This window comes from Ctenocephalides felis, unplaced genomic scaffold (assembly GCF_003426905.1).
Source record: "Ctenocephalides felis isolate EL2017-DRISC unplaced genomic scaffold, ASM342690v1 CF-g0.4_SCAFFOLD_01170, whole genome shotgun sequence".
Taxonomy (NCBI): domain Eukaryota; kingdom Metazoa; phylum Arthropoda; class Insecta; order Siphonaptera; family Pulicidae; genus Ctenocephalides; species Ctenocephalides felis.
In genome coordinates, this window is record NW_020537324.1 from 40475242 (window position 1) to 40499055 (window position 23814).

General features: G+C 32.2%; 1 protein-coding gene and 2 long non-coding RNA genes across 3 annotated transcripts; all 3 read right to left on the reverse strand.

The window, feature by feature from the left end:
* Positions 1–3756: 3756 nt before the first annotated feature.
* LOC113367229 (mitochondrial glutamate carrier 1-like) lies at positions 3757–20645 on the reverse strand. Its single transcript, XM_026608856.1, has 4 exons — positions 20636–20645; positions 19249–19450; positions 8752–8892; positions 3757–3901 (listed from the first exon to the last, which is right to left on the reverse strand). The coding sequence occupies exons 1-4, from the start codon at positions 20643–20645 to the stop codon at positions 3757–3759; spliced, it is 498 nt and encodes a 165-aa protein (XP_026464641.1).
* A 1449-nt stretch (positions 20646–22094) lies between these two features.
* On the reverse strand, positions 22095–22696 carry LOC113368379. Its single transcript, XR_003366390.1, has 3 exons — positions 22560–22696; positions 22339–22483; positions 22095–22257 (listed from the first exon to the last, which is right to left on the reverse strand). It is a non-coding gene; the product is annotated as an uncharacterized LOC113368379 (long non-coding RNA).
* Positions 22696–23470, reverse strand: LOC113368380. Its single transcript, XR_003366391.1, has 4 exons — positions 23286–23470; positions 22980–23221; positions 22789–22901; positions 22696–22714 (listed from the first exon to the last, which is right to left on the reverse strand). It is a non-coding gene; the product is annotated as an uncharacterized LOC113368380 (long non-coding RNA).
* Positions 23471–23814: the final 344 nt, after the last annotated feature.

Genomic DNA, 23814 nt, shown 5'->3' on the forward strand with positions numbered 1-23814 from the left:
CATTTAATCACTTTTAAAATAGTATATTACAAGTTATGATATAATCAGAATTAAGAGTTATAATCCAATTAATGCGGGGTGTTGTGAAGAAATGCAAATTGTTTTCACTTCTGAACTTTAGATTAAGATTAGCTGGGCATACGCTTTTTTCCTCTCCATTTACTGCAATAATTTTGTTGATAGTTTGAATAGAGCACATGTAAACAAAATTTGACAAAATAATTCACTTCCAATATGAACTTAAGTAATTATGTATATTGAATTATTAGTGTGAAAAATGCAATTTAGATATTAAAATACTAAAAGCCAGTTAAATATGGTACGAAATTATAAACTTGTAGGCAACATTATTGAAGCAATTATTTTGGGTAGAAAAATCCAAGGTGATATTGTACCTTGACCGCATGCTATATATTAATTCTTTCTGAATTTGTTATACTTTTCAAAAGATTTCAAATTTCAACACGTGTATCTATGCTATGATAATAAAAACATGGTGATAAATTTGGAAAATCAATGTTTTAGCCGTGAATAAACAAAAAACAATTCATTTAAACATCCACATCAACAAGTATGTCTAAAAATATTGTATAACCCTTAAATTCAATAAAATAAATTGAGTATAAATATTAGTATAAGATATTAAAAAAACGTAGAGGTGGGTACAGGACAACGTCTGGCGGGCCATCTAGTATATATATATATATATATATATATATATATATATGTTAAAGAAGTTAGTTTTGATAATATATTTTGCACAGAGAACGTAGTTTATGTGACCGAGCCCGAGGCTGTAGTGACTACATGACTACTACATATTATATATTTCACAAATATATAATGACTACTACATATTATATATTTTGCTATGCTCTGTTCAACAAAATAATAAAAAAAACAAGTTAGTGTATATATGATAGTGCAAAATTATGTGCCTTGCGTGATGATGACATAAAATACTATGTCGAAACGTTTGGAAAAATTAAAGATTAACTTCTAAATCTTTGCCTTTTATTTGATGTATGCCCTTGAAGAACTTACTCATATATATATATATATATATATATATATATATATATATGTATTTATTTAAAATAATCACATTTATGTAGCTATATAATTATGTTCGTTCTTTTTTAAGTATCTAGAATATTATAGTATTAAAAATATCTTTTGGCATAGAAATTTCTGATATTATATGCCTCATTGAATACTTCTGAAATATTAGAATCAATAAATTAACTTCCCGCGTAGTAATCGCAAAAAAAATCGAAAATGAAAATTTTCATATATTTTTACGTTTCAAAGGTTTCTGAATATTTTAGCATACCTTAGAAAAAATGGATGTATGTGTGTGTGTATGTGTGTGTGTGCGTGTGTGCGACTACAAATTTTCGTCGACGATTTCGGGAACATGGATCAACTGATTTGAATAATTCAAAAAACAATTGATTCCTACTGATAAGAAGACGTGCTGATTAGTTTCTAGCGAAGGCAGGTCTAGCCGTTCCGAAGATGCGGGGCAAAAAGTGTCAAAAACGGTAACTCAGTTTGTAAGAGAACGAAGCGTCCGATGTGAATAATTCAGAAAACATTTTATTTGTATTGACAAGATGAAGAATTGATCAAATTTTCATGAAGGCAGGTCTAGCGGATTCGGAGATCTAATGAAAAAAGTAAAAAAAAGTGCCATTTGGCGGTCAAAAATGATCATTCGACATATGCAGATCAAATTATCAGATATTTTACAGAGATTTTAACAATAAGTATAAATTTTGTTTACATTCCTATGGGTTCCGTACGACGCGGCGCTTATGCGCTTTGACAATTCGTCTCTATGCAGTTAAAGCAGTACGATTGCTTTGAAAAAAAGTTCAGAATTTCCAAAATATGTCAAAAAAAAGTAATTTTTTGTCAAATTTATAGTTTCGCAAAAATATAATTTTTTCGAAGTAAATTTTTTTCAAAAATATTAATCGTTTTTTAAAAAAATAATAATTTTTGGTACGGGAAGTTCCAGCAATTTGCCTTAAGGCACGATGCCATGCGCTCCACTAGTTTTAACTGCACATTTGGAAGACAATTATTTGGTATCTAACCATTTGCTCTATCATAACCTCAAAAAAAGATGTTAAACGCATAAATGTCAAAATAGCAAATGTCAAATCTGTTCATAGTACAACTTCTCGCCAATGTTATGGGATAAGTGCGTGTTTCTGACTACGTTTATCGGTCAGAGGGTTAGCGTAACATTAATGTTATCATATGATAAAACACATACCGCCGAGAATAAGTGTTACACTTATAATGACATTTTAAACGAAATAAGTGTGAACTTGTCGTAAAATTGAAACCAGAAGTAGATCTAATGAAAAAAATATAATTTGCTATAACAATAAATAATAAATAATAATTACATTTTTATTTGTTTTTTTATTGTTTATTTGATTTAGATATAACATATTAACATATTAATGACACATAATATGTATGTATGTCAGTGTATAATATATATATATATATACAATTTTTGTTTTTATTAGTTTTATTGTCATGACAACTTCATCCAAACTTCCAAAATCAGAGCCTATTATCTCAGAACAAAATCCGCGTTCAGAAGGGCTACTTAGGGTCCAATGGTAGTCGCAAATTTGGCGCTAGTGAGCCGATGAAAAAGTATTATCAAATATTTTATTTTGGTTAGTAAGAAACGTCAGTGTTATTTTTGTGTCAGTTGACAAAATGGTGATTCTTGTTCATTTGTGATCGTACATTTTTAATAAAGATTTCATTAAGAATTGTTTGCAAATGCATAGCCCTTTGACAAAATGAATAGAACAGCTTAAAACTCAGGTACAGTACATGAATACTACGTGGTGCATTGACAGATTAGACTAGTCATATTAAACTTTCAGGAAATAGGCCAGTTCTAGGTAATTATGTAAAAAATCAAGTACAAACTTCTACAAGAAAGACATAATAATATTTAGAAATCGTCCAGCTGTTAAAAATTAGATTATCACTTTACACGAATCGGATTATACTCGGAAGAAAAAAAGAAAGTCAAATTTTGTACGGGTTGATTATTGGTTAATGAGAGTTAAGAATAACAGACGATGTAATGAATGCATCAGTCAGTACATTTCTTTAAATACTTATATTAATAGGTTAAAAATGAATAGAAATTATTATTGTAGTGTGATGTATATTTAAACCGGCAGTGTGATTGTTGATTTATATTTTGATTTGATTGTATATTTAATATAATATAACATTATCTAGTATATTTTTGTTATTATTGTATTATTACAAAACATAATATGACGGTGATACCAAATTTAGTTTCAAATACCCGATTATTAAAATTCATTAATTTTCATTTCACATTTTGCGCCATTAATTTGAATGTCAAAAGCAGCGCCCTCACGTTTGAGCGGGTGGCCCTTTAAGTATCCCTTCTGAACGTAAAAATCGGGAGAGAGAAACGTGTATATAAATACATCATATTCCAATATTGTCTAGGTCCAAAACCCTTTGGAGTCAGACACGATATCGATATATATATTATATATATATATATATATATATATATATATATCAATTTACAAAGTATCTACAGAAAAAAAAACATTATTTTCTATATTTTATACATAGAAAGACACTCATAATTAAGGAAAATGTAATATATTTTCTACACAATGACATGTTATATATATATATATATATATATATATATATATATATATTCTGTTATTAATTTTTATTCACGCCTAGAAGTGCTTCCGCCACACCAAGATAATAAACCATTTGTGCAATTCCGAACAGCGGTGCAATAACTATCATACGACATGCACCTCCTTTGAAGAAAGCTGTAGGTCCTTCGTAGCGTAAAGTTTTCCTAAAATATGCATGAAAATTAAATTGTAAGATTAATTAATACTGATACCATAAGTGTGTTTGAAAGGTAGTAAAATGAAATCGCATTTATTTTCAAGATAAACTGTTGAAATTTTCATCTGAATAGCTAAATATAAAATCTTACAATTTAAATCTACTATTTGCACATATCGGGAACTTCATGCAACTTTCATTATTATATGGCAAATACGCTGGTTAAAAGTAAGCTTCGCTCGAAAATAAACTCAAGATTACAATTTTACAATTTATTTGTAATTGACAGACCAAAACATGTTATGAAATCAAACGTATATTTATAAATTTTAAAAATACCTATGAAATACATTCCTTATAAAATTATGCTTTGGATCATCAAAAATATATTATATAGGCTTGCACCGGATATTCGGTTTCGGCACCTTTTTTAATATTCGGCCGAATACCGAACAGTAACTTACGATTCGGCCGACTGCCGAATACTTAAAATCAAAAGCGACGCCGCCGCTCAGCGACAGCATTGTTGGTGTTTTATCATTTATGCGATAAAGAGCTCGCGATGGATCTGTATTTTGAAGTATATATTATTATTATATATATATATATATATATATATATATATATTATAATATTGTATGTCTGTCATTTGAATATAACGGCCAAGAGTGTCTATCCTGACGTGTATGTGCTCTATGGTGTGTCATATGTAGAGTGTCTGATCCCTTACGGAACAGAAGTATGTATCTGTGTGCGAGTCGGTGTCTGGCGGTAACTTGAGTGTTGAACAGTTCGGCGTTGTGTTAATTTTGGTGAATTATTAAATGTGTTGTATGAAGTAAAAGGTGTTTTATTAATTAATTAATGCTAGAATAAAGCTAGCTTAAAGCTCAGAAGTGGGATAGGATCAAAACGTGGAGAATTTTATTAGAGAACATTATTGGTGTGGATTATTGAAATAGGCGATTTCAATAATCTTTTTCTTTGGAGTGCCCGTGTTATTAATCAGGCGGATTATAATTACGGGGTGCGATAGAAAGCAAGGTGTGCTTCGCTATCGTACAAGTGCGGGTGTTATTTTGTAAGTTTTGTAAGTTTTGTGTGTTTGTGTTGTTGTGCTAAAGTGAGGTTAGCACGTGGGTAACCAAAATAAGAACAGAGTGGAGAGAAAATATCAAAAGCAGTGCGTGATATCGACGTCGGCGAGTCGCGGAGCTGCGATATTTGTAATTAAAAATTCGAGATTGTGAAAATAAAATAAGATTTGGGGAGATGGCTACTGGTGGTGATGCTGAGAGCTTGGTGCCCGAAGCATTAAGAATGCTGTCGTTGACGGACTTGATTAACCTTATTAGGGCGACAACCAGTAATAAAAACGATAGCATCTCGAGCAGCGAGTGGTTGGCGACGATACCGATATTCGACGGGTCGTCTGAGCAATGCATCGAGGCGTGGTTTGAACGGGTTGAGACCGTCCGGGATGCATACGAGGTGCCTAAGAAAAAGATGGCGGTGCTGATAACATCGAAGCTGTCGGGGCGGGCGAGGCGATTATATGACAGCAAGGCAGAGTATGCGACATATTCATACGACGAGCTGAAGAGGGTGCTAACAGCGTTTTTCAAAAATAGAGAAGACAGGATGACTAGAATGAAGCGCTTTGAGTCTCGGAGGTGGCGAAAACAGGAACCGTTTAGCGCATACTTTCAGGAGAAGATGGCGCTAGGGAATAGGTTGGGTTTTATGGAGTCCGATCTACTGGCTTATATGATAGACGGCTTCGACAACCAGCCACTCCAGGCTCAAGCCAAGATGAGCCAATTTAAGGATTTAGCAACTCTGCTAGGTGTAATGAATGAGTTGACAGCGGAGGAACGCGGATGCAATATGATGCCGCCTACGAGGGTACAGCCAACAGTGTTTCCTAGAGTGGAAACACAAGGCACATATCCTACGGTGAGGTGTTTTAATTGTGGCGGAGTGGGACATATGGCGTCCAGGTGCATCAAACCGAAGAACGATGGAGTGGCGTGCTACGACTGTGGCTCAAAGGAGCATCAGCAGAGATTCTGCAAAAATGTCCGGAATACGGCGCAGGTGGCGCCTGACAGCACTACATTTCGAGTTAACGAAATATTGGCGATTCATGGTGAGATTACCACAGACGGAGCAAATATAAATATATCAGATGAAAATGACTACGAAGTGGTAGCGACAGTAGAAGACCTGGAGAGTGAAAAACCGGAGGAACCAGAGACTGCATTCGAAATGCATGACTATGGAGTGATAGCGACAGCAGGAGATCTGGTAGAAAAGGAATATTTGGAGAGTGAAAAGCCGGAAGAAACAGAGACTGCATTCGAAATGCATGGCTATGGAGCGATAGCGACAGCAGAAGATTTGGAGACTGAAAAACAGGAAGAGCCAGAGACTGCATTTGAAATGCATGGCTATGGAGTGGTCGCGACAGTAGGAGATCTGGTCAGAGAGGAATATTTGGAGACTGAAAAACGGGTGGTGCGCGATCCTTACCCCAGTCCAAGAATAGATGATTGCTTGGACTCACCGAAGTCTAAGAGGTATTTTACGAAGCTAGATCTGGAGAACGCTTTCTTTCATGTGGTGGTGGCTGAGACTAGTAGAAAATACACTAGCTTGGGGTGTGCACAGGGAGAATATGAATACAACCGTATGCCATTTGGGTATTGTAATAGCCCGAATGTATCTATGAGATATGTAAGTGACATTTTTCGTTGTTTTGTGATGAACTGTGAAGTTATAGTGTACATGAACGATTTACTAATGGCCACAGAAACAATTGAGGAGAATATTGAAGTGTTGCGTAGGGTGTTAGAGATGATTCGTAGAAATAAGCTAGAACTAAAATTAAATAAGTGTATAAAAATAATAGGCGTATAAGGACAATAAGTGATGGCGACAAAGTTGGTAGAGACAATAAGTGAATGAAATATGATTTATGTTGTAATGGTTTATGATTTATGTTGTAATGGTTTTATGATTTGTGTTGTAATATTAGATTTAGATTACTGTTGTATTAGATCTCATCAGTCGGGGACGCCTGTGAGGTCAGGATTGGCCGAACTATAATATTGTATGTCTGTCATTTGAATATAACGGCCAAGAGTGTCTATCCTGACGTGTATGTGCTCTATGGTGTGTCATATGTAGAGTGTCTGATCCCTTACGGAACAGAAGTATGTATCTGTGTGCGAGTCGGTGTCTGGCGGTAACTTGAGTGTTGAACAGTTCGGCGTTGTGTTAATTTTGGTGAATTATTAAATGTGTTGTATGAAGTAAAAGGTGTTTTATTAATTAATTAATGCTAGAATAAAGCTAGCTTAAAATATATAATAATTTAAACTTTATCGACTTTGGACATTATAAATAAACACTACTTTATTGTTACATGTTTTTATTATATAATATGACTCATTCAATGGTTACACGCATGTGTTGTATCTATACAATAAAGTCATTCATTACACTCAATCCAAGCATTTACAAATAAAGAAAATACTATTAGCTGTTTATCGCAAAATATACAAACAATATTTTTGATCATTTTTAACTTCGCGTAGGGTAAGTTATTGTAATCGTCCAAAAATCGAAATTGAAATTATTTGCATTTCGCGTCGTTTTGAAGGTTTCTGAACATTTTGGCATACCTCAGAAAAAAATGGATGTGTTTGTGTGTATGTATGTATGGATACAATTTTTCGTCCACATTTTCGGGCGCACGGATCAACCGATTTGAATGGTTCAAAAAACATTCGATTCCTATTGATAGGGAAATGTGCTGATTATCGCAAAATATACAAACAATATTTCTGATCATTTTTAACTTCGCGTAGGAAAAGTTATTGTAATCGTCAAAAAATCGAAATTGAAAATGCATTTCGCGACGTTTTGAAGGTTTCTGAACATTTTGGCATACCTCAGAAAAAAATGGATGTGTGTGTATGTATGTATGGATACAATTTTTCTTCCACTTTATCGGGCGCACGGATCAACCGATTTGAATGATTCAAAAAACATTCGATTCCTATTGATAGGGAAATGTGCTGGTTAGTTTTTGGCAAAGGCAGATCGGGTCGTTACAGAGTTAAAAGGCAAAAAGTGCAGAAAACAGATATCGAGTTTGTGAGAGAACGGAGCATCCAATTTGAATGATCTTAAAAACATTCAATTAGTAATAATTGGGAGAAATGGCCATTAGTTTTTGGAAAAGGCAGGCCCAGCCATTTCGAAGATACAAAGCTATACATAAAAAATGTCAGTTTTTGAGAGAAATAAGCATCTAAATTGAATGATTCAAAAAACTTTCTGCTTGTGTTGACAAAACAATTGCTTTTGGATTTTTTTGTTTTTTTTTTTTTATTTGAAAACATTTAACATTCCTCGAATATTTCGTTATGATACGGGAAGTTCCAGCAATTTGCCTTAAGCTACGATGCCATACACCACTAGTTAATGATTTTACCATTTATTTCTTTTACCATGTTGCACATTTCGTTATCATATGTTAAGTATTCAAGTATGTATTCGGTATTTGGCCAAATAGTGTAAATGGTACCAAATTTTCTAAATAAGAAAGAGTAACCGAATAGTGGTTGCAAGTCTAGACATAGAACTTGAGTAAACATATAGTGCGTTAGTAATATAACAATTATTGATATTATTATAAATGAGCTTAAGCGGCGCCAAAAACCTGCCGAATATTCGGTATTCGGTCTCTGGAGTGTGCCGAACATTCGGTATTCGGCATTTTGTGAATATACTATTCGTTGCAAGCCTATATTATGTGCTAAGTTATTTTAATATTCATATAATACTTACGTTATGCAGTCTAGTACACCGCTGTAGGCCATTTCACCTTCTGCCCTGGTCAGTAATTGCAATCTTGTTTTAACTACGTCAAATGGATTGACAACTAATGCCGCCATTGATCCAGCAGCGCAGCCAGATAAGAAGGAGCACCTGAAAGTTTAAATATTTATTCAAAAAATGTATTTATATTATAATGATCAATGTGAGACGACGATATATATATGTATATATATATATATATATATATATATATATATATATATATATATATATATATATATATATGTATATATATATATATACTATATGACCCGACAGACGTTGTCCTGTACCCACATCTACGTTTTTTTAATATCCTATACTAATATTTACCGTTCAGTTAAAAATAATAGTAATTGTTTTTCGAATTACTATTTACACCAATATATGAGTGATGTTAAATGTAAAACTGCTTCAAATAAAATGATGATTCTCAATTTCCACAGTTAACACTTTAAATATCCCAGTCACAAATATTACAATATGTTGAATAAAAATGTATATTAAAAATTATACATTGCAATTTATAGAACAAATTTATTTCCAATAGCTCAATTTATTTTAATGGCAAGGGTTATACAATTTTTTAGTCATACCTGTAAATGGGGATGTATAAATGAATGAATTTTTGTTTATTCACGACTAAAACATCGATTTTCCAGATTTATCACACAAAAAATCATATTTTGCCTTTGTGATTTATGGTCATAGGAAAAGTGTTGGAAATTGAAGTCTTTTAAGGGGTATAACAAATTCAGAAAGAATTAATATATAGCATTCGCGGTAAAGGTACAATATCAATCTTTATCTTAAGTTCAGAAGTGAAAACAATTTGCACTCTCTCACCACCCACCGAAAATCTAAGAAATATTTCAACAGAAAAGCGGAGAACACTTTTTCTTTTTTCACATAGCGTCTTCTCTGATACTTTGTATGTACTACAAACTTATATTTTTTTATTGACTGCTACTCATTGTTCTCTGCTCAGTTGTTCACTGTGAAGTTGTGCAAAAAATGTAAAAAATAAGTTATTCGTTTCCTAACATTTCAATTGGAAACCATCAAATCAGTCACGTTTATTGTGCAAATTTTTATTCAATTTCAACAACAGCAGGCAATTTTTTTCTTCATCTTTTAATCACCAAACAAAATGTTACATAAAGTGAGACCATCTGGTGGTAAAACGGAGTTCGCCGGTTTGCTAGTCTTCTATATATATAAAAATAAGTCGGGTTTTCCTTCCTGACGAAATAACTCCAGAACGCACGAACCGATTTCGAGAATTTTGCATTCGTTGGAAAGGTCTCGGGCTCCGCAGGGTTTATAGCTAAGAAAGTTAGTGGTGCATGGCATCATGCCCTAATGCAAATTGTTGGAACTTCATGCACCGTAATTAAAAATTCGAGTAAAGACATTAGTGAGAATTATCAGAATTATGCTTGGTTAAGTCAACAAGCAATTCTTGCCGCAAAGAATAATGATGTACACGCACTGAATTTCACCATTAAATCAAAAATTGCTGGCGATTTGGTGACATACCAATCATTCCGACTGGTCTTCCATTTGACTTCAAACGATTGCAATTTCCAGTTCGCCTTGCGTTCGCAATAACAAGTCGCAAGGCCAATCGCTTAGTGTTTGCGGGATAAATTTCAAATAGATTATTTTGAAAATCATTGTTTTCACATAGGCAGTTATACGTTGCCTGTTCACGAGTTGGAAAACCATCCGCTTTGTTTGTGTTAACGTCAGACCAAAAAACAAAAAATGTGGTTTACCAAAGAGCACTCAATGAAACGGATAATTTGCGGATTGCCTTTCATTTGCTCAGAGAAGTTCAACTAAAAACACTTCATTTCTGTAATCGAAATAAATTCATTACTGTTGTATAATAAAATCACATTTTTCCTTTTCAAATATAAAACAAACAAAAAATTTCTTCATCTTTCTCACGAAACCATCTGGTGGCGAAACAATTTTGCATTCGTTGGAAAGGTCTCGGGCTCCGCAAGGTTTATAGCTAAGAAAATTAGTGGTGCATGGCATCGTGCCCTAATGCAAATTGCTGGAAGTACACGCACCGTAATTAAAAATTCGAGTAATAAATATAATCAATAACTGTTTTAAATAATTTCAAATAGATTATCTTCTTCTTCTATATATATAAAAATAAGTCGGGTTTTCATTCCTGATGATATAACTCCAGAACGCACGAACCAATTTCGACAGTTTTGCATTCGTTGGAAAGGTCTCGGGCTCCGCAAGGTTTATAGCTAAGAAGTTAGTGGTGCATGGCATCGTGCCCTAATGCAAATTGCTGGAACTTCATGCACCGTGATTAAAAATTCGAGTAATAAAAATAATCAACAATTGTTTTAAATAATTTCAAATAGATTATCTTTTATATATATAAAAATAAGTCGGGTTTTCATTCCTGATGAAATAACTCCAGAACGCACAAACCGATTTCGACAATTTTGCATTCGTTTGAAAGGTCTCGGGCTCCGCAAAGTTTATAGCTAAGAAAATTAGTGGTGCATGGCATCGTGCCCTAATGCAAATTGCTGGAACTTCACGCACCGTAATTAAAACTTCGAGTAATAAAAATAATCAATAACTGTTTTAAATAATTTCAAATAGATTATCTTCTTCTTCTATATATATAAATATAAGCCGGGTTTTCCTTCCTGACGAAATAACTCCAGAACGCACAAACCGATTTCGACAATTTTGCATTCGTTTGAAAGGTCTCGGGCTCCGCAAGGTTTATAGCAAAGAAAATTAGTGGTGCATGGCATCGTGCCCTAATGCAAATTGCTGGAACTTCATGCACCGTGATTAAAAATTCGAGTAATAAAAATAATCAACAATTGTTTTAAATAATTTCAAATAGATTATCTTTTATATATATATAAAAAAATAAGTCGGGTTTTCCTTCCTGACGTAATAACTCCAGAACGCACAAACCGATTTCGACAATTTTGCATTCGTTGGAAAGGTCTCGGGCTCCGCATGGTTTATAGCTAAGAAAGTTAGTGGTGCATGGCATCATGCCCTAATGCAAATTGTTGGAACTTCATGCACCGTAATTAAAAATTCGAGTAAAGACATTAGTGAGAATTATCAGAATTATGCTTGGTTAAGTCAACAAGCAATTCTTGCCGCAAAGAATAATGATGTACACGCACTGAATTTCACCATTAAATCAAAAATTGCTGGCGATTTGGTGACATACCAATCATTCCGACTGGTCTTCCATTTGACTTCAAACGATTGCAATTTCCAGTTCGCCTTGCGTTCGCAATAACAAGTCGCAAGGCCAATCGCATAGTGTTTGCGGGATAAATTTCAAATAGATTATTTTGAAAATCATTGTTTTCACATAGGCAGTTATACGTTGCCTGTTCACGAGTTGGAAAACCATCCGCTTTGTTTGTGTTAACGTCAGACCAAAAAACAAAAAATGTGGTTTACCAAAGAGCACTCAATGAAACGGATAATTTGCGGATTGCCTTTCATTTGCTCAGAGAAGTTCAACTAAAAACACTTCATTTTTGTAATCGAAATAAATTCATTACTGTTGTATAATAAAATCACATTTTTCCTTTTCAAATATAAAACAAACAAAAAATTTCTTCATCTTTCTCACGAAACCATCTGGTGGCGAAACAATTTTGCATTCGTTGGAAAGGTCTCGGGCTCCGCAAGGTTTATAGCTAAGAAAATTAGTGGTGCATGGCATCGTGCCCTAATGCAAATTGCTGGAAGTACACGCACCGTAATTAAAAATTCGAGTAATAAATATAATCAATAACTGTTTTAAATAATTTCAAATAGATTATCTTCTTCTTCTATATATATAAATATAAGTCGGGTTTTCCTTCCTGACGAAATAACTCCAGAAAGCACAAACCGATTTCGACAATTTTGCATTCGTTTGAAAGGTCTCGGGCTCCGCAAGGTTTATAGCAAAGAAAATTAGTGGTGCATGGCATCGTGCCCTAATGCAAATTGCTGGAACTTCATGCACCGTGATTAAAAATTCGAGTAATAAAAATAATCAACAATTGTTTTAAATAATTTCAAATAGATTATCTTTTTATATATATAAAAATAAGTCGGGTTTTCCTTCCTGACGTAATAACTCCAGAACGCACAAACCGATTTCGACAATTTTGCATTCGTTTGAAAGGTCTCGGGCTCCGCAAAGTTTATAGCTAAGAAAATTAGTGGTGCATGGCATCGTGCCCTAATGCAAATTGCTGGAACTTCACGCACTGTAATTAAAACTTCGAGTAATAAAAATAATCAATAACTGTTTTAAATAATTTCAAATAGATTATCTTCTTCTTCTATATATATAAATATAAGTCGGGTTTTCCTTCCTGACGAAATAACTCCAGAACGCACAAACCGATTTCGACAATTTTGCATTCGTTTGAAAGGTCTCGGGCTCCGCAAGGTTTATAGCAAAGAAAATTAGTGGTGCATGGCATCGTGCCCTAATGCAAATTGCTGGAACTTCATGCACCGTGATTAAAAATTCGAGTAATAAAAATAATCAACAATTGTTTTAAATAATTTCAAATAGATTATCTTTTATATATATAAAAATAAGTCGGGTTTTCCTTCCTGACGATACAACTCCAAAACGCACGAACCGATTTCGACGATTTTGCATTCGTTGGAACGGTGTCGGACTCCGTGAGGTTTATAGCAAAGAAAATTGAAGAATGATTTCAACAGAAAAGCGGAAAACACTTTTTCTTTTTCACATACAGCGTCATCTCTGATATTTAGCATGTACTATAAACTAATATATTGGTTGAGTGCTACACATTTGTTTAATAGCTACTCATTGTTTCCTGCTCAATTAATTTCATGTGAGAAATCGGAGTTGTGTTCACAGTAAAATTGTGCAAAAAAGTAAAAAAAAATAAGTTATTCGTTTCCTAACATTTCAACCATCAAATCAATCACGTGTATTGTGCAAATTTTTATTCAATTTCAACAGCGGGTAATTTTTTTTAATTACCAAACGAAATGTTACATAAAATGAAACCATCTGGTAGTGAAACGGAGTTCGCTCGGTATATATATATATATATATATATATATATATATATATACTAGCTGACCCGGCAAACGTGTTTTGCTAAATAAGGTATATTCTAAACCATTTCTAGAGAATCAAAAATATTAATACTTTGAGTGCATAAGGATGTGTTGTGTGAATGCTGAATACAATTGGGTATTATAAAAACAATAAACCCCATTAGTTTGTCTATATTTTGTCAATACAATCAAACTGCAAGGTTTATACACTTTCTATAGAAAACATCGTATAATCCAATCCGAGTCTTTTTTGGTCTTTCGGCTTATTAATTACGTTTCATGTTTTTCAGATTCTATTTGGATTCTGGATTTTGTGTATAATTGTAAATAATACTACTGAGCTTATACAAAATTTTCAAATTTTTGCGAGGAGAGATAAAAAATGAATTAAGTATTTCTTCTTTGACCTGCTTTTTGAAAACTTTCAAGTTACATTCGATGAATTAAAGTAAATTTAATAAAAAGTATATATGTAGAGCAGGGCGAGGCACAAAGGTCCAATTTGACTTTGAGCAAATATAAACCATAACAATTATATCACAACAAATAAGACATATCAAACGAACAATTATCTGACTACGTTCAGTAAACTGACTTCTACTTCATCATTGTAGAAATGTGCTTTCTTGCTGTCTTTCAAAAATTTGTTATCTAGACCTTTTTATCCTATATGCGGGGTAACTTGTAACAGGCAGGTGGCAAAAGGTTTAAAGCCTTATTATAATTTTAAAGGTATTTTACAAAATAATTACATTTTTAACTAATGCTAAAATTACCAACGGAAGAAAATACTTTTATTATGGATTTTCAATGATTACCGTTTATGTCCCCCATTTCAAAGATTATCGTTTTCAAATCAAATTTGTAGCTGGCTATACATCTTTTTTCCTCTACTTTCAAATATTGTTGTTAAACAATGCTTAACTTTACTGATTTTTGGCACATCGGTGGTGGACCTTTTTAATCCAGGACCTTCATATATTAATATCTATTCTGCGATAAATTCTGGGAAAATATAATTGGAAAAATGTTATTCGACAAAATGTCCATTTGATCGATACCAAATTTAGGTTCTGAATTTAAATAAGATACATAAAAAATAATATAACCTAGAAAATGTTTTATAAATACCAATGAGTATATAGTTATACAAATAAGATCTTTCAGAGCACCGTGTTTGAGAAAAATATGCCAAAAAGTGCATTTTCATATTAACATATCAAAAAAGTTTATATTTTGAGTCTCTAGTAACACTTGCGGCCCGTTTACTAACGTTTTTGTATATAAATAAAACTACAAACAAAACTACTTACTACAAATTTATCATCTTATATATAAAAATGGAGCTGTCTTTCAAATGTCCGAATAAAACTCGAAAACGGCTGAATGGATTTGGCCAGTCTTAGTCTTGAAAAATTCCTGCCAATCCAGAGATTGTCCAAAAGGTGAGATAATATTTCAAATTCGCGTAGAAACTTTACATTTTTAATTTGAATTCTCAAGTGTTTGCTCACTGCCTATTTGTATTCTTTTATCAACAGCTTGAAATAATACTATTATTATTGATTGATTAAGGCTTGCTTATGAAAAAATAAATAAATAAATTTGTTTCAAACGCTGTGTTGTGCAAGTACTTATTGGTTTAATGTGAATAATGTGTTACCATAACATTTTCTGAATTATATTATTATTGCATATAGGTTATTCAAATTGAGATCCTGAATTTGGAATTCATCGAAGGGGACACCATAGACAGTGATATGAATAAGAAAATTGGATTATAACACGGATAGTAATTTTAGAAATCATATTCATAAAAATCTCAATTATGTATACATACAAGTACAAGATCTTCGGAAACAAAGTTGTTAGAAAATTGCTTATGAAGATCGCACTATGACATGTGACATCAACATAAGTGCAGTTTAATTAGATATGGAAGTAATCATTACAAATATTTACAGTACAATCTATTTGCAATACAAATTTTTCATTACAGTTGTGAATAATATGTTACCAAAACATTTTATGAATTATATTATTATTGCATTTAGGTTATTCAAATTGAGATTCTTAATTTGGAATTCATCGAAGGGGACACCATAGACATTTCTGTATAATCACTTATTGCAAGTTATAATAGACAGCGATATGAATAAGAAAATTGGATTATAACACAGATAGTAATTTTAGAAATCATATTCATAAAACTCTCAATTATGTGTACATACAAGTACAAGATCTTCGGAAACAAAGTTGTTTGAAAATTGCTTATGAAGATCGCATTATGACATGTGACATCAGCATAAGTGCAGTTTAATTAGATATGGAAGTAATCATTACAAATATTTACAGTACAATCTATTTACAATACAAATTTTTCATTACAATTGTGAATAATGTGTTACCGAAACATTTTATGAATTATATTATTATTGCATTTAGGTTATTCAAATTGAGATCCTTAATTTGGAATTCATCGAAGGGGACACCATAGACATTTCTGTCTAATCACTTATTGCAAGTTATAATAGACAGCGATATGAATAAGAAAATTGGATTATAACACAGATAGTAATTTTAGAAATCATATTCATAAAAATCTCAATTACTTCCCGAGCATACTACATACAAGTCATGGTGATAACAAAGATGCCACTAATTTGAATACACGATTGCAAAAAAGGGAAATCAAAATAAGCACATTAAAATTTATCACAATATGTACTCATGTTGAAAATGTACATATGTTCAATCAAATTCATAAAGAAGAAATGTCCATTTTATATAGCTATATAACAATTCGGGGTAAAACGTTAACATGGCTGTACGGATTGGGCTCAGTCTTAGTTGCATCATTTTATATTCATTAGTATTTATAAAATATTTTCTAGATTATATTATTATTTTATTTAGATTATTTAAATTAAAAACCTAAATTTGGAATCGATCAAAGGGGACATTTTGTCGAATAACTTATTCCCAGATATAACTGACCACTACTTAAATAAGAAGATTCGGTTGATAATATAACTTTGGAACACACATCTGTAAAAATGTCAATGCACATAATTACAAGTTCTCTGGAATAAAATATTTTGAAAATTGATTATAATGCTCGCATTCAATTAAATGTATGGACAGTTCGGGTGCTAGAACAAGTATAGCAGAAAAATGAGTACAATTCTGAAGGTATTCCTTTCCATAGATATGTCAAAATCTATGCATTTTAGACACAGTCAGGTATCGTTCATGTTTTATTGAATCACTCTACAAATTGAAAAAGATGAAGAACTTCAACAATCATTGGATAATGCAATGTAAAATATAATTCACTAATGGTTATTTTCCACTAATTTTGAAGAATGAACTGAAAAAATTTTCTATGAATTTATCGAAGAATGGATAGTAATATATGAAGATATGGGGTTAATAAGATTCACCACCAATATCTTAAAAACCAGTAAAGTTTAGCATTGTTCAACAACAATATTTGAAAGTAGAGGGGAAAAGATATATAACCAGTTATAACCTTGATTCTTATGACTTTGCTATCAGGAGATAAACGGTAATCTTTGAAAATCCATAACAAAAGTATTTCCTTTTGTTGTTAGTTTTTTGGGTTGTGAGCACTGTGATTTAGTTCACGAGACCTTAATATAAATTTTAACTATTTAATTGTTTTATAAAATGTAATGTTAATTTTGAGTGAGATTCAACACTTTAAAAACTTACATCTGTGTGGAGCACAAATGACCAACTGAACATTGACCACGGCTAAAGATTAAAAAAGACTTGGATTGCTTTATACCATATTTTTATAGAAAGTGTATAAAACTTCCAGTTTGATTGTATTAACAAAATATGGTCAAACGAATATTGTTATTTTGAATTATATAATTTATTATTATACAAGTAGATTTTGAAGTTTATTGTGTTTATAATACCTCATTGTCGGTACCATTCAAACTATACATCCTTACACTCCTAAAATAAAGTATTCTTTTTTTATTCTGTAGAAGTTGCTTAGAAATACCTAACTTAGCAAAACAACGTTTGCCGGTTCAGCTAGTAAATAAATAATATTCGCGTGAAGCATCCTATTAAACGTAATTGAACATCATCTGTCAAAAGCGTTTGACATTTCACGAAATTGCCACCGTCAATTAAACGTTCATGTAAAGTTTCGCGGATTTGAAATAATTTCTCACCTTTTGGACTTTCTCTGGATTGGCACGAATTTTTCAAGGCTAAGACTGGCCAAATCGAATGAAGAGTGAAGCCCAAGCGTATGTTGAGAAACGGGATGAAGAGCGAATCTTACGTTCTGAGCTACGATGTCGTTAAACAAGCCAGGATTGACTCAAGAGCTGAACAATCTGCTTCAAAAGAGTTTCACGAGGAAGAGGAAGGAATACTCTATGGACCAGGCATCGCCGATTGAGAGTAAGTTGATATTTTAATAGTTTTTAACGGACTTGAAACTTTAAACGCGTTTTTCTCAAAACTGTGTTTTTCAAACTTTCCTCCATTGTATCTCAGAAACGGTTAGACCGAATTACTTGAAATTTACAGGGCACACTCAATATATTCAATATCAATCAATCGAAAATTTTCAAAACTTCGATTTTTTATAGCAAAAAACAAAAAAAAACGCCTAATTTGCAACTTTTATTTCAAATGTCTATCAAAAATCCAATTTTTTTTATATTCATTTAATTATAGGTCATTCCGTGCTTTGAAGCCTACAAATTAAAACGCCGTTTATTTTTTTTTTCAGATAAGCCGATCAGCCGGAATCGTGGAGGAAGTGGGAGCTCTTTTTTTCGAGGCCGGGGTGTTCAGAGCGCTGTAACTCTAGTTTGACTAAATATTTTTAGCTGAAATTTTATATTTATACTGTCCAAATATGTGTTAATAAATGATAAAAAACTTGAAGCTTTTGTGTTAATAAATGTTTACTGGTCGTAGAATCCTAAAATATCCCTAAAAAACAGGCCGTCACATAGGAAGACCCCCTTAAAATAAATTCGTTTTAAATTAGGCACTTGCAATGTTACAATGAGTATCAATATGTCCCATGAACATTTTATTTTTGACATGCTTTTCAGTGGGTAAACCATCCATATTATGTTTATTAGCAATTCTGTTCAGATTTTTCTAGAAAATTTAAAACTCTTCCAGTAATATTTTTCATGGCTGAACAACCCGAAATATGAGGAACAGATTGTTCGATAATTTATATTATAGTACAATTATTCATTTGGTTTCTAATAATTTTATATAAACTATCAAATTTTATTTGCTGTTTAACAAACATATATAAGAAAAAACAATGAAATAATTATTTACCAAAAAACTGCTTCATTAGAATCCGCACTTTTTCTTGGACCCAGTGCATTAAGAGTAGCGAACAAAGGAAAGTAAACAACAGAAAATGAAACATCTCGCAGCATAGTGGCACCAGTTCCTTTATATAGACCCAAAATACCTTTGTCTCTAATAAGTCCAAAAGTTAATTCAGTAGCTGATATCTTAGGAGTGGCTATTCCAGCTGAAAATAGAATATTATATTCAACCTAATACATAACACCTACCATAAAAAAAGACAAATATATATTATATAAAAGTTGTAAATTTATATTTCATTATATTTAGTTATATATATATATATATATATATATATATATATATATATATGTTAATTTTTTTTAATAATTTTGATGTTGAAATATGTGAGATTGAATCTTCAGGGCAATACATCAATTAAAAACTTCCTACAAGTTTTATAACATTTTTATTGTTTATATACGTTTCGACACATTGTTTTGTTTCATCTTCAGTGGACTATAGTTATATATATATATATGTTAATTTTTTTAAATAATTTTGATGTTGAAATATGTGAGATTGAATCTTCAGGGCAATACATCAATTAAAAACTTGTAGGAACATATAACATTTTTATTGTTTATATACGTTTCGACACATTGTTTTGTTTCATCTTCAGTGGACTATAGTTTGAAAGAACCGATTAAACTATTAATTAAAACTAATTTATAAAAAAAGTGATATGGCGTAAAAACTTAAATGTAAATTGTAATATTCCTAATTATTTCCTAATAATAATTGTTCACAAATGCACTACTAAAACACTTCTAGTCACATTAAATTGGAACGAAAGAATTTCGTATTGTACAACTTCGTATTGCGCATGTCGCAAAGTCGATGTTCGTTGCGACAGTAAATCAGAAATGTGCAACGCACGAATTTTTGTTTTATAATAATTCTAAATCGTTGATTTTGAATGTCCGTTGTTGTGCGTACTTGTCGTTCTTTGATTGGGTTTGTTGACAAGGAAGTTTCGTTGTAGTTGTGATTCTGACTACCTCTGGTTCTTCAACTTTTCTGATTGTTCTTTTTTATTCATCCTATATTATATAACAATCAGATTCTATGAGCAATATGGCTAAAGTACACATAATAATAATAATTATGAAATAATAATCACTGGGAGAAATAAAAAAAAAAATAAATAGAATGAATTACGAATAAAGAAAAATAAATAAATAAAATAAATAAATTAATAAATAAAAAAGCAAATTGTAGTAATTGCTCTAATAAGCAATTGACGGAAAACATTTTTTTTTACAATAAGTCTATAGGCAGTTTCTTATGTAGTATTCTTATAGGCGGGTTATCAAGCAGATAAGCCATTGTTGCATTAGGATGATCGTACATTGTTGCATGATGTCTAGTACTGATATTGTCGATGACGTCAACTACACAAAGTCCTACACATGTTGAGATCCGTAGTGTTTTAGATTGTAATCGTTGAACAAGTCACACATTTGATTTACTACAACATCCCTACGGTTGGATTCCATACGCCCATACAAGTTTAATTATGGTCTTATGAATTAGAAGCATATTATGATAATTGATAATGATAATTTTGATTTTCGATCAATAAGACAATTTAAATTTGAAAGCGTAAGTTTAATTTGTTTTATTTTGGCAACGATGTACGGCTTCCAGGTTAATCTGCGATCCATATGAATACCCAAGTATTTTACGGTGTTTTTGATTGGTATTTGTCTTTCATTTATGTACACAGCTTGAAAAGTTGACTTATTAAGCGTAATATGAGTGATATGAGTGGACTTCGCGATCATTAATTTTGATGCGCCATTTCTTTGTCCAGGTTACTATTTCATTAAGATGATTTTGTAGGATATTAGAAGAGTAGAATTTTCATTGCTGGCCAAAAACAAATATCATCAGCAAAAGTAGAAGGTAGAGTTCGTCATCGTTAGAAATTCACCAGTGAGCTACAAAAAAGGGCCTGATTTTATCGGAAAAGTATTGAAGATTCACAATTGTTTCTAACTTTATACCATTTGTTGGTTTAGTATGATTCCAAAATTTTATTAAAGCAAGACAGCAGCAACCATTTAATTTTTGCTAAAAGGCCTTCATGCCATACTTTATCGAACGCCTGGCTTACATCGAGAAATAGAGCTGAGCAATATTGTTTGGATTCAAAAGCTTTGTCAATTGAATTCACAATTCTGTGGCACTGTTGGATCGTAGAGTGCTGCTTGCAAAATCTAATTGATGGTCAGGTAATACATCCCAGTAACATGCGATATGGCCACAACATCGTGGCAATATTTTATTTAGGTCGTGTGACATGCGGTTCCCATATTCATTTTCCTCGATATTACATGGATACGGCCGAAATTTATGTAATTATCGAACAACTATCGAGGTTCGGTCTCTGGCGCACGTGGCGTTCGTGATACATGAAAATCGACGTTGACCCACATATGTTTGTTTATTATGATAAGACCGTCTGACGTAAGGCGTTCACCCCAGTCATGACGTCATTGGCGAATGAAAACGATTCGGTCATGACGTCATACAAAATGGCGACTCAGTTATGACGTAATAGCACCTGAAAGTGATGACGTAATGCAATTAATATTCTTTTCTGTACGAATAAGCATTTATTTACGTGAATAATAAGAAATTTTACAATATTTAAATATTACAAATTAGAATTGTAGTTTTGAAATTATAAAATTTTAACATGAACTATCTAGAAAACTTTTACAAATTATTCAATCTTAACATATTAATAACAGTATATTTAATGAAAATTGTTGTATATCTAATGAACGTAATTCTATTTTGGGGCGTGAAGTGTGAAGTGTTGCATAAGTATTCTATCGCCACTTCCTTATACATCAAACAGCCTGCCTATTTTTCATTATTTCATTCTATCGCCAGTTCATTGCATCAAATGCCAGGATACAGATTATGCACATATGACATACTGCCCCAAATTTTGGAAGTTTTCTAAAACAAATTCAAACATAATGTGATTTACTGTATATAATATAATATATATATACAGCTACCATATGTGTAGCTACCTACATGTTCAGTGTACAAATCTCCATCATCTTAAAGTCGCTTTTACACATACATTTTTAACACTGACTGATTTCATTCTATCGCCAGTTCAATACATCAAATGCGAGGATACAGGATATTCATATATGATGTACTTCTTGGAAGTTTTCTAAAACAATTTGAAACATAATGTGTTTTATTGAATCTAATAATATATATACCACTCCATATGTGTAGCAACTTACATATTCAGGAGACAAATCTAAATCGTCTTCGAGTCGCTTTTGCACATACATTTTTTTTAACCTGATTGAATTCATTATATCTTCAGTTCATTATACATCAATACATCAATCAAGTTCATGCATATATGACATACTGTCCCAATTTTAGAGGTTTTCTAAAACAATTATAAATATAATGTATTTGTTACCAAATAATATATATACAGCAACTATATATGAATCAACTTACATATTAAGAAGATAAATCTCCATTATCTTCAAGTTGCTCCTAAACATACATTATTTGAGCCTGTCTAAAGATCTGTATATTGTTCATCGTTTCATTCCAATTTTGTACGACTTCTGAAATAAATATGAACATGGCATACGTGTTTGCTGTTTATATATATTTGTATAGCTATTATATTTGTAGTGACTTACATATTCAAACAATCATTCTCGATCCGCTTCTCAACCGACTAATTTAAGAGATTTAAGAAGTGAGGTTATGTCGAACACATGGATATGTTAATGTCTTAATTTAGTAAAATAATTATTTTAACCTTGATAAACGATCCTTATTATTGTCCTCAGATTTTGTAAGATATGCTATTTGGTTACCTCCTTTGTCATCTAAAGAAATCGACATAAAATAACGTTTCTTCATCCCAGGATATAATGCACTAAATGGAATTCAAAATCGTGAAGTAATTACATATCTATATAAATAATATATAATATACTTACGGTGTCATTTTTCTACACTTTTCTACAATTATCATAAACAAGTTGCTTAACTAAACGAATGTAATTATTATACTAAAGAAAATATAACTTGATGCATGATAAATTCGTGACATTTTGCGCCATTTTGTACGCGGGTTAGGTTAACTTTCGTCAAAGAAACAGTCGGTTCCACCAGTGGCCACGGCGCGCTGATGTAAAGCTTTCTTTGTATGGTCACACACACACAGCACACAACGCACACAAAGCAGCGCACGACGCGTTTGCTTCACGCCGTGTGACGTCATTGATTATGCTTTGCATGTGTGCTAACACACACCAGCGCACGACATGTATCTCACATGAAATTCAACGATGTCATTACCCCCGACAGCGCGTGTTTATGTCTCGTGAGACACTCAATGCGAGCTTTGCGTGTATTGTAACACACACAAGCGCACGCAAGTTTAAATCCTCTTGTGGCGTAGATTCGATAACCGCATTATAATAACGATGTCGATATTATAGAAGATCACATCGCGTGTTTACTGAT

Coding starts and splice junctions, on each gene's coding strand:
- LOC113367229 (XM_026608856.1), bottom strand. Junction 8,893..19,248: donor TCTAATGAAGCAGTTTTTTG/GTAAATAATTAT, acceptor TTAAACTTTCAG/GTGCTCCTTCTTATCTGGCT. Junction 3,902..8,751: donor GGTGTACTAGACTGCATAAC/GTAAGTATTATA, acceptor TGCATATTTTAG/GAAAACTTTACGCTACGAAG.